At 47.4% G+C, this 12,304-nt stretch overlaps 1 protein-coding gene across 1 annotated transcript; it reads left to right on the forward strand.

Moving 5' to 3' along the window:
* Window positions 1-69: 69 nt before the first annotated feature.
* LOC129850871 (fibronectin-like) lies at window positions 70-11,862 on the forward strand. Its single transcript, XM_055917060.1, has 21 exons — window positions 70-340; window positions 1,569-1,850; window positions 3,011-3,202; window positions 3,377-3,466; window positions 4,145-4,411; window positions 4,859-5,140; window positions 5,530-5,685; window positions 5,955-6,071; window positions 6,233-6,502; window positions 6,606-6,793; window positions 6,941-7,028; window positions 7,128-7,307; window positions 7,592-7,873; window positions 8,133-8,222; window positions 8,788-9,275; window positions 9,562-9,700; window positions 9,915-10,079; window positions 10,292-10,417; window positions 10,626-10,732; window positions 10,856-10,957; window positions 11,077-11,862. The coding sequence occupies exons 1-21, from the start codon at window positions 85-87 to the stop codon at window positions 11,164-11,166; spliced, it is 3,957 nt and encodes a 1,318-aa protein (XP_055773035.1). The 5' UTR covers window positions 70-84; the 3' UTR covers window positions 11,167-11,862.
* Window positions 11,863-12,304: the final 442 nt, after the last annotated feature.

The raw sequence follows: 12,304 nt of genomic DNA on the forward strand, positions 1-12,304 counted from the left end.
GTTATTATTGTTATTGGGATGATTATTGTTATTATTATTGTTGTTATTTGGATTATTATTATTGTTGTTATTATTGTTATTGGGATGATTATTGTTATTATTATTGTTGTTATTTGGATTATTATTATTGTTGTTATTATTATTACAGACATCACAGGCTACAGAGTGACATGCACCCCGACCAATGGGCAGCGAGGAAACTCCCTGGAGGAGTTGGTCCAGCCGGTCCAGAACCAGTTAATCCTGGAGAACCTGAGTCCAGGAGTGGAGTACAACGTCTCTGTCTACACTGTCAAAGACAACCTGGAGAGTGTCCCTGTGTCCACCACTGTCACCCAAGGTAGGACTGGCTGTCTCACCCAGCTTCACACAGCTGATTTCAGATCAGTGGACCTGAGCACAGGCTGAGGTTGAGCTGTGCTGTGTTGAAGGGTTAGACTGATTCTGGATCAGGTAGTGTCTGTTTGCTGTGGAGCTGGTGTTCTGTTGCTCCGACAGATAGAAAGACACACAAACACAAACACACACAGATACAACACATAAACACACACAGATACAACACATAAACACAGACACAGATTAAACACATAAACACACACACAGATACAACACAAACACATACAGAGATACACACACACATTCAATGGTTTTGTCTGAGTCTTCGCTATTGGTTTATTTTAAGGGGAGTGTTGGAATGTGTATGTGTGTTCACTACGGTGTGTTGCGCACCTCTGTGTGTGTGTGTGTGTGTGTGTGTGTGTGTGTGTGTGTGTGTTCGCTATGGTGTGTTGCGCACCTCTGTGTGTGTGAGAGTTTATTGGATAGCTTTCCTTCTCAATCTGTGGCCAGGAAATGTTGAAGTACGATTCGATACTTCTGCCACCCCTTCTTATATTCACCGTTCTCAACTCCGATTTATTCCCACTTCACACTCCGGTACACGTTCCATAAAAGTGGTATACCTGGACAGGCCCAACTTCCCATAAACCTCCCAGTCTGGCTTCTCTCTGAAGTACGGAATCTCCCTGCCAGCAAAACACACGGTCACGGCTGATCACGCTGAAAGCACTTTTCACTGAAGGATAATTCCTAAAATCACTCTTCATTTCAGTATAAATCCCCAGTTGTTTCTTCTGAATTACCATTGCAGTACATGTCTGTCTTTTGTCCGTTGTGATGCCTCAATTGCACACTGTCCGGCTAACATGGTCATTGGCTGAACTGTAATTGTATTCCATGGCTGTTTGTTTGTAAGATATGCATGGAGAAGCTAGAGATCCTAATTCATTGAGGATATCATGTGAATATGCCGGTTGAACAACCATTACTCTGAAAACCCACGAGCATCCTTTCCTGTCATTGATCTGGTCAACATCATTTATGGGTCTGATAAACTCTAACCAGCATGGCTACTGTTGTTCTGCTACAGGGTGTTGTGTTGTCTGTCCCACTGTGTATGGCTATGCATCACGGTTCATTCATCTGCTTTGATTCTGTCTGTCTGTTATGATTTCTATGTCTGTATGTCTTATTCTGCCTGCGCCTCGCTCTGCACTCAAACCTTTCAGACGTGCCCAAGCTAAACGACCTCCACTTTGTCGACGTCACCGACACCACTGTGGGCCTGCGCTGGACCGCCCTGGTAAACGTTACCGCCATCACAAGTTACCGTGTAACGGTTATGGCGTCGGGCGAGAGTTTGCCCATCATCATGGATACGGTGGACTCGTCGACGGGCCATTATACGGTGCGCGGGCTGGAGCCCGGTGTGGATTATGACATCAGTGTCACTACGATAACGGAGGAAGGGGAGAGCGAGCCGGCCACACGCAGAACACAAACCCAGACTGGTGATTTGACCCTTCAACTTTACAAGGGGAGGGGGTAGTTAGAGAGGGTGGGTGGGTGGGGGGGGGGGCTATGAAAGAAGCTAAATACTGAACATACTGCCTCACAAACCTTACATACTCACCTTACATACTCCCCTTACATACTCATGTTGTAGATATATGCACTGATCATAGCAGTAATGTCATTGTTGATTGCGTCCAGGTTTTTCTTTCATACCTGTCATGCTCTAGTGTGTCCTCTCTTGTCTGGTTGACTTGTCCCATCTGGACATGCCACAGAAGGCCTGGAGGTAACTGTGTGGAGCTCCCCTCTCCTTGGCATGCTCTTCTATTATTTATCATTCTAAATACCTGTTGGTTTTTCTTTACTTTACAGTCTGCTAGACCTGGTCATTACACGGTCAGATGGTAATAACCTGGTCATTACACGGTCAGATGGTAATAACCTGGTCATTACATGGTCAGATGATAATAACCTGGTCATTACACGGTCATTACACGGTTAGATGGTAATAACCTGGTCATTACACGGTCAGATGGTAATAACCTGGTCATTACAGGGTCAGATGGTAATAACCTGGTCATTACACGGTCAGATGGTAATAACCTGGTCATTACATGGTCAGATGATAATAACCTGGTCATTACACAGTCAGATGGTAATAACCTGGTCATTACACGATCAGATGATAATAACCTGGTCATTACATGGTCAGATGATAATAACCTAGTCATTACGCGGTCAAATGATAATAACCTGGTCATTACACGATCAGATGATAATAACCTGGTCATTACATGGTCAGATGGTAAAAACCTGGTCGTTACATAGCAGAATGGTAATAACCTGGTCATTGCATGGTAAAATGGTAATAACCTGGTAATTACATGGTAAAATAGTCATATCCTGGTAATTACATGGTAAAATAGTCCTGGTAATTACATGGTAAAATAGTCATATCCTGGTAATTACATGGTAAAATTGTCATATCCTGGTAATTACATGGTAAAATTGTCATAAATGAATGAATCATTATCAGATACTTTAATTTTGGTCTTTTTGGGAATAGAAGCAATCAAGTTAAATTTCTTAAAGGTATCTATTGTTACCACATAATTTCCTAGTTAGTATCCTAATTATCTCCCCTCTCCCACCCCAGCCGTCCCCGCCCCCACCAACCAGAACTTTGGAGGGGTGGGCCCCGATCACATGAGGATCAGCTGGACCGTCCCCAACGTCCCCACGCCCAGTGACATCACACGCTTCGTCATCCGCTACCACCCCAGCAGCAACGACGACGACGTCAAGGAGCTCAATGTGGGCGGAGCCACCAACACCTTCCTGCTGCAGAGTGAGTGACATCATCATGACCTATGACCTACCCCTGAACTAAATAGAACAGTATTATTACCATTGTATGTATTGTGTCATACACCTCACTGGTTCATGCAGTGTGTTGTGGCGTCGGTTTGGAGACTAACTATGAGGTAACTAAAAAGGGTTTTCCTGTCCATCTCTCCTCCAGACCTGCTGCCCAACACAGAGTACAGGGTGAGCGTGGTGTGTGTTTACGAGGAGAGAGAGAGCGCACCAGTCACTGGCACTCAGAGAACAAGTGAGTATGGACAGTCACAGGACAGTTTGTCAGGCTAAATGTCTTCAAAAGAGAGACGAATGCACACGTAGTTTTGCACAAATAGTAACTGATATGTATGCATACAGGATGTAGTAAGTGATATGTATGCATACAGGATGTAGTAGGTGATATGTATTCCTACAGGATGTAGTAAGTGATATGTATGCCTACAGGATGTAGTAAGTGATATGTATGCATACAGGATGTAGTAAGTGATATGTATGCATACAGGATGTAGTAAGTGATATGTATGTCTACAGGATGTAGTAAGTGATATGTATGCATACAGGATGTAGTAAGTGATATGTATGTCTACAGGATGTAGTAAGTGATATGTATGCATACAGGATGTAGTAGGTGATATGTATTCCTACAGGATGTAGTAGGTGATATGTATGTCTACAGGATGTAGTAAGTGATATGTATGCATACAGGATGTAGTAAGTGATATGTATGCATACAGGATGTAGTAAGTGATATGTATGCATACAGGATGTAGTAAGTGATATGTATGCATACAGGATGTAGTAGGTGATATGTATGCCTACAGGATGTAGTAAGTGATATGTATGCCTACAGGATGTAGTAGGTGATATGTATGCCTACAGCGTGTGTATCATGTAGATCATGGCTGTGTGTCTCTCTTCTCCTCTGTAGCCCTGGACTCTCCCACTGGCCTGGACTTTGCTGACGTCCTGACCAACTCCTTCACCATCCACTGGCTGGCCCCCGGCGCCGTGATCACCGGCTACCGTATCCATTACCAGATGACCAGCGGAGGCAGGGCCAAGGACGAGAGACTGCCCCCGACCAGGAGCCACTTCACCCTGACTGGCCTGGCCCCCGAGACAGAGTACAGTGTTGAGGTCTACGCTGTCAGCGGGAACCAGGAGAGTCTGCCTCTCACTGGCACTCAGGCTACTAGTGAGTAGTATAGACTGGTTTTGTTTTTTATTTAACCTTTATTTAACTAGGCAAGTCAGTTAAGAACAAATTCTTATTTACAATGACGGTCTACACCGGCCAAACCCTAACCCAGACGATGCTGGGTCAGTTGTGCGCCGCCCTATCGGACTCCCGATCACGGCCGGTTGTGATACAGCCTCATGTCTCTGTCTTTATCTGTTATCGTTCTATGCTTTCAGTCTGTCTGTCTGTCGCTCGCTCTCTGTCTGTCTCTCTCACTCTCTCTCGCTCTCTGTCTCTCTCCCTCTCTCTGTCTGTTTGTCTCGCTCGCTCTCTGTCTGTCTCTCTCTCTGTCTGTCTCTCTCTCTCTGTCTCTCCCTCTCCCTCCTTCTCCTCTTCATCCTCCCTTCTCTTTGTTCTTCCTAATGTGTCTAGTCTTATTTCCTGATTTCCTCTCTCCATTAGTCTCTGACGCCCCCACCGACCTGGAAGTGACCTCAACCAGCCCCACCAGCATCACCATCCGCTGGGACGCCCCCTCTGTCACCGTGAGGTACTACAGGATCATCCACGGAGAGACCGGTGGAGAAAGCCCTGCTAAGGAGTTCACTGTCCCCGGCTCCCAGTCCGAGGCCACCATATCTAACCTGAACCCAGGGACAGACTACACCATCACCGTCTACGCTGTGACAGGGAGAGGGGACAGCCCGGCCTCCAGCACACCCATCTACATCAGTCACAAGACTGGTACGGGCTGATGGTTTAATGCACCTTTATTACATCAACATGTTGGTCATTTAGCAGATGCTCTTATCCAGAGAGACTTACAGAAGCAGTTTGGGTTAAGTGTCATGCTCATATTAATTACACGTGATCAACTACATATTTATAGACATGTTCATGTCTGGGACAGGACAGGCTCTGATCTGGTGTCGCCATCTAGTGTCCGTTATTACAATTTTAGATTTCAAATGTATTTGGTTATCTGGAAATGATGCCTTGATCTACCAGTAGTGAGGAATGATCAGATGAAGAAAATAGTTTTAGATTCATGTGTAGATCATTTGTAATGTATTTGTATCTTCCTCCCATATCTCCCTCGTTCACTTTCTCCCTCCCTCTTCCTTTCTCCGTAGACGTGGAGGGCCCCACCAACATGGACGTGACAGATGTGAAGGACAACACCATCACAGTGCGCTGGTCCGCAGCCCAGGGCCCCATCAATGGCTACAGGGTCACCAGCGTCCCCAAGAATGGACAGGGCCCCTCTTTCTCTGAGGTGGTGGCCCCTGGTAAGACCGGCCCCTGCTCTTTCCCTTGTCCTCTGCCCGTCTGTGATCATATGTACGGCAGCCATTTTGTGACTGTGTTGTGAGACATTGATAGAAAGGAGCTTTAGCCTCTGTTGTTCTACAGCTATACTCCTGTGCTCAACCTCTCTCTCTCTCTCTGTCTCTGTCTCTCTCTCTTTCTCTCTCTGTCTGTCTCTCTCTGTCTCTGTCTCTCTCTGTCTCTCTCTCTGTCTCTGTCTCTGTCTCTCTCTCTCTTGCCGTGGATCTAGATCAGACCGAGATTACGTTTACTGGCTTGATGCCCACGGTGGAGTACGTTCTGAGTGTGACCGCTCTGGGAACCGATGGAGAACCTTCCACACCTCTGGTAGAGAACGCCATCACAGGTGCGTGTGTGTGTACATGCGTGTATGTGTGCATTCGGTTTGTATAAGAGTTTAAATAAAACCTTGATCTGTCATTATAACAAAGGAAAGACATGTACAAATGTATGTTATTCTGATGTTCCCTTCTTTCTGCCTTCACCCCCCCCCCCGTTTCCTTGCAGCAATGGACCGTCCCAAGGCCCTGTCCTTCTCTGAGGTGGACTCCACCTCCCTGAGGATCACATGGGACAGTCCGGACGGCACGGTGACATCATACCGCGTGCTGTACTCCAGCCCTGAGGAAGGCGAGAGAGAGCTGCGCCCGGCGCCCAGAGGGACAGACGATACCGTGGTACTGAGGAATCTCCGCCCCGGCACAGAGTACACTGTTAAGGTCATCGCTCTGCACGGACGCACCCCCAGCACCCCACTGGTGGGCACACAGGCCACAGGTAGGAGATACCAGACACACACACACACACACACACACACACACACACACACACACACACACACACACATACACACATACTCAATGTCCATCTCTGCCCCCAGCTATCCCTGCTCCCACCAATCTGGACATCTCTGAGGTTGGTGACACCTCCTTCACCGTGTCGTGGCGCTCCCCCAGCTCCGGGCTGTCTGGGTACCGCGTGGTTGTCAACCCCAAGAACAACAATGGACCCACCAAGGAGATGACCATCGCCCCAGACACCACGCGCGCCGTGGTCCCAGGACTCATGGTAAATAACAGACTACAGTTATCAGTACTACATTCTGAATGTATGTCATAACTATGTTCTAGATGAAGGTGTCTGATAAACAGTCTAAATTCAGGTCATGTATTGTCACTGTATTTATGTGTCTGTCAACATGTGTTTCCTGTGTAGGTGGCCACTGTGTACACAGTGCACATTTACGCCCTGAAGAACTCTGTGACCAGCCGACCCCTGGAGGGAGAGGTCACCACGCTGGACAGTAAGCAGCTTTCACAGAGTTTTAACTCTACTGGCCACTGGTTTACTCACTGTAAACTCACCCTCTCCTTCTCCCTCTCCCTTCCACTCTCTCTCCCAGACATCAGTCCTCCTCGGCGTGTGCGTATCTCTGACGTGAAGGACTCAGCCATCACGCTGACCTGGCGTGCTAAGGTTGAGACCATCACTGGGTACCTCATCGAAGCTCAGCCCCTCGGCGGCAGCCGCCCCGCCATCAAGAAGACAATCCCCGGAGAGCAGCGCACCTACACCATCACTGGTACTGTACAGTAGACTACATTACCCAGCTATCACCACTCTCATCTACAGTCAACTACATTACCCATCACCACTCTCATCTACAGTAGACTACATCACACAGCTTTCACCACTCTCATCTATAAATGACCTACATTACCTATTATCGCCCCATCTACACTCAACTACATTATCCATCCTCACTTTCACCTAAACTATCATCATTATAGTAAACTACATTACCCATATACAGTACAGAGTGGGCTCTTGACTGACTGACAGTGTGTTGTGTTTGATGTCCCTCAGGTCTGGAGCCAGGCACCTCCTACACTATCCACATCTACACCATCAACGGTGATGCACGCAGCGCCCCCTTCACCCTCACGGCCACCACAGCCAAACCAGCGGTGCATTCCCCCACCAACCTCCAGTTCACCTCCCTGACCCCCAACTCCATCTCCTTCAGCTGGGAACCCCCCGCCACACGTATCACAGGATATTACATCACCTACGAGGAGGCAGGCAGGGCGCAGCCCCGTGAGCTTACCCCCCGCCCCCACGCTGGCCAGAACTACGCCACCATCTCTGGTAAATGTCAAACTCTGCTTTCTCGCTCTCTCTCTCTCTCTCTCTCTCTCTCTCTCTCTCTCTCTCTCTCTCTCTCTCTCTCTCTCTCTCTCTCTCCAAAGTTACCCTCGCCCTCTTAAACTCCACCCCTTCCTCTTCACCCTCTGAAAGCTCAAGCCTCTCAACCCGTCCAGCTTATGGAAAACACCTGAATCGACTCAAATCAACATGTGATTTCCTCCAGCAGAGGTTGATGCTTGATGTTGTTGGATGTTTTCAGGTTTGAGACCAGGCACCGAGTACATCATCAAGATCATCGCTCTTCAGAATGTCCAGAGAAGCACCCCATTGGTGGGCACGGCCAGGACTCGTGAGTACAGCACATACACTCTTTACACATACACACATGGCCCAAAACCTGATTTTTTTTTGTAGCTGAATGGTGATGCTACAAAGAACGGTTTGGGAAGCCGGCATATGTGCTTAGCTGCAGTAGAATAGTGTAAGAACAGCCTAGCAACTCATAGACCGAGATGTTAGATTTGGTTTGTAGTCGTGCCAGCATCTGTTACAAACAGCTGTGTCTTTTAAAACAATAATACTGCTCACTCACTTTGAATAAACAAGCGTTTCAAAAGGTATTGACGGCAGTGGCAGGCTTTGGAGTAGATATTTGCCCAAACCACTGATACAGGGTCAGATATTTTTCCACTCCCCTTAATGGTTAAAACTTAAAACGGGGGCAGGGTAATCTGATCTTAGATCTGTGCTTAGGGGCAACTTCTACTTCAAGTGCAGTGCTTTGCAGTACAGTAGTGGCTCTAGTATGCAGACTTACTGCCACCCCCTGCTGGCGGCGTCATGCTACTGCAGCTCCTCTAACTCCCTACTCCCTCCCTAACTCGCTTGCTTCCTAACCCCTCTCTCCCGGCCAGAACGTGAATCCCTGCTTACACTGCCACTCCCCAACCGCCCCGGAGGCTACGACCACCTGGACGTGCCTGAAGAAAAGGAGAGCCGTGTCCCAACAGTAGTAGGTAACAACGGCCTAGACACCCTGGGGGGCCAGGGCCAGAACGTGGAGTACACTGAGTACAACAACCAGAACCCCCAGGCACCCCATGGGAACGGCCAGACACCCTATGGGAACGGCCAGACACCCTATGGGAACGGCCAGACACCCTATGGGAACGGCCAGACACCCCTGGTGTTTGTGCCCCTTCCGGACGCGGAGGGGCGCAGGGTGCCGGTGGTGAGCGTGAACGTGCCTGGTGGCTCTCCCTTTGGTTTTCCAGAAAAGGACACAGGAATCCCTCAGGAGGCCCAGACCCAGACCACCATCGCCTGGAAGCCTTACAAGCAGAGTTCAGAGTACCTGGTGTCCTGCAACCCTCTGACACACGTCAACGAGAAGATGTTCCAGGTGAGAGGGCACGGCACACACACACACTCACATAAAGACACATCTAAGAGACACTTTTTAAAAATGTAATCTTTATTTAACTAGCCAAGTCAGTGAAGAACAAATTCTTATTTATAATGACGCTCTACAACTCTCATTCCCATTCATCTCTCCCAATCTCTCTATCCTTCCATCGCCTCTCTCTCCCATCTCTCCCTCCATCTCTCTCTGTCTCTCCTTCCATCTCTCTCTCTCCCTCCTTCCATATCTCTCTCCTTCCATCTCCTCTCTCTCCCTCCTGTCTCAGATGCGTCTGCCTGGTACCTCCACCAGTGCCACTCTGATCGGCCTGACCAGCGGAGCCTCCTACAACGTTATCGTAGAGGCCCTGAAGGGGGCACTCAAACACAAGATCCTGGAGGAGATTGTCACCGCCGGCAACACCCGTAAGGAACCAGCAGTAACTATGACAACTGATCTAGGATCAGTACTGAAATCTAACCTATAGAATAGATGGTATGAGTGAATCCGGATGTTGTTTTGAGTCATGCTGTTCCACGGTCAGAAAATATAGTTCAGAAAGTTCATAGATAGGCGTTTACTTACAAAGCTTAGCCTGTGATTCTGTGGTGAAATGAACCCCCTCTCTTCCGCCTGTAGTGACAGAGGGTTCCACCGGCACAGATAAGGACTCGTGCTACGACACCTTCACAGCCACCTACCATGACGTTGGGACCGAGTGGGAGCGCATGTCTGAGACGGGCTTCAAGCTGTGGTGCAGGTGTCTGGGACTAGGCAGTGGACACTTCCGATGTGACTCCTCTAGTGAGTATTTAACTACCTCTTCAATTCAATGCAATTTAAGAAACTTTATTGATCCCTTGCCACCTGATTGGCTGGGTGTAATGGTTGCCATATTGGTTACACCAATCCGATCTAGGGGCTGGGAGACAGTGTCGGATGTTATGCAACAGGTCTGACCTATTTTTTTGTTCTCTATATCTCCCCCCTCTCTCTCGCTACCTGTCCATCAACAGAGTGGTGTCATGATGGAGGTAACAACTACCGTATCGGGGAGAAATGGGAGCGCCAGGAGGAGAAGGGCCCCATGATGAGCTGCACCTGCCTGGGCAATGGGAAGGGAGAGTTCAAGTGTGAACCACGTAAGTAGCACTTTAACATCAGTCACCACCCGCGCCTTGTTTGGATATTAAAGGAAGAATCCAGAACTTCTGTCTTCTCAGGCAGCATGTCAGAATACAACACAGTACAGTTCCAATGTCTGTGTGTGACCTCATCAATGTCTGCCTGTGTGACCTCCTCCATGTCTGCCTGTGTGTGTGATTCCCTCTCCTGCGTGTGTGTTTACAGATGAGTCCACCTGCTATGACGATGGGAAGATGTACCAGATTGGTAACCAGTGGCAGAAAGAATACCTGGGAGCCATCTGTACCTGCACCTGCTACGGAGGACAACAGGTCACTTTTACTGGCAATGGCTGTGCTATGTGCTTGTCTTACCTACCTTAGTTGAATGCAACTTGACAAGAGCACCTGCTGAATGACCAACGTGTATAAATGTAATGCTTGTCCTCCTCTCAGGGCTGGCGTTGTGAGAACTGTCGTAGACCAGGTGCTGAGGTTGACTCTAGTCTGCTGCAGCCCGTCCGATACAGAGACCCCACCAACACACTACGCAAAGTGGTGAGTCATAGACTACGCTCTCAAAAGACAACTGAGAAAATGTGTTGGATTAGAACTTGAAATCCCCATGCTGAGTTTGGACCCATACTGACCTCTTGTCTGTCTGTCTCCTTCGACAGAACATCCAGTGCCCCATTGAATGCCTTCGACCTGAACTACTGGCAGACGCACTGGCAGAAGGACACATCCCCCAGAATCCCCTGGAGTAAAAGATAAATCTCCTCTTCCTTACCCATGGTCTGTCAAGTCTCTTTGAAGAGGAGGTCGCCCTGTCCAGTCAGAGACAGACCTGAACCAACACATCGGTGCCTTACTGATCAGCTTAACCATATCTAACACACCTACATACTGTAGGTCCATTCCTTCCTAGTCTTAAGAGAACCCCCTGCACACTTTCAGAGTGTTGGTTAAGTTGTGTCTCTTGTCATTTCCCTTTGAGACACTTAAGAGGTAAAAAGGAACATTCCTTGTGTTCGTCCCTGAATGTATGCGTTTGTGTGCTTGTCTTTTACAAATTATACATTTCCAAGACTACCTGTCCAGTATTACCGTTTGTCCTAATCATTTTTTTTTTTTTTTTACTTCTATAAAATCTTAAACCGTCTGAAATCAAAAGCACTGTTTTGAGAGAATGTTGGTGTAGTTGCCATGTCGACAAGTGTTTGAAATCATTTTTCTTTTTCTGTAGCCTCTGTGTAGACAGGGGTAGCACTGCGTGTGTGTGATTGACACTGAGGTGTTGTAATTTTGAAACTCTTTAATGCATTTTATTTATCCCTTTAATCACAGCATTGTTGTGTGAATGTGAGACCTGGGGTGTCTACTTTATTCTGGTTTTATTTTTGTACTAAAAGGTGCCAAAGTTTGGAGATTCCCTTGTTTTGATAAAGTTGAAAAGAACCTCATGAATTGCCTTTGTTTCTTGAATAACTGTTTATACATAGACAAACCAGTGCGTCAATCTACGTAACATAATAAATTCCCATCAAAATCTGTCAGTATAAACTAGAGATCCGTTTTTTTGGGGCGTGTGCTGCATCTAAATCCCTGCAGTGCCTTCAGAATATATTGATACGCCTGGACTTATTCCACATGTTGTGCCTGAATTCCACACGGATTAGATAGATGTCTCACCCATCTACACACAAATACTCCAGAACGACCAAGTGAAGAAAAAACATGTTGCTAATTTATTGAAAATTACAGAAATATCTCATTTACATAAGTATTCACACCCCTGAGTCAATACACGTTAGAATCACCTTTGGCAGCGATTTACAGCTTTAAGTCTCCAAGCACTTTCCACACCTGGATTGTACCACATTTGCACATTATTTATTTTTTTGA

This window comes from Salvelinus fontinalis, unplaced genomic scaffold, assembly GCF_029448725.1.
Source record: "Salvelinus fontinalis isolate EN_2023a unplaced genomic scaffold, ASM2944872v1 scaffold_2398, whole genome shotgun sequence".
NCBI classification, from domain to species: domain Eukaryota; kingdom Metazoa; phylum Chordata; class Actinopteri; order Salmoniformes; family Salmonidae; genus Salvelinus; species Salvelinus fontinalis.

What these genes read in the sequence shown, in the direction of transcription:
- LOC129850871 (XM_055917060.1), top strand. Translation starts at nt 85, where the DNA reads ATGATTATTGTTATTATTATTGTTGTTATTTGGATTATTATTATTGTT. An exon ending in CAGAACACAAACCCAGACTG is followed by an intron (nt 1,851 to 3,010) that starts GTGATTTGACCC and finishes CTCCCACCCCAG; the next exon opens with CCGTCCCCGCCCCCACCAAC. An exon ending in CAACACCTTCCTGCTGCAGA is followed by an intron (nt 3,203 to 3,376) that starts GTGAGTGACATC and finishes TCTCTCCTCCAG; the next exon opens with ACCTGCTGCCCAACACAGAG.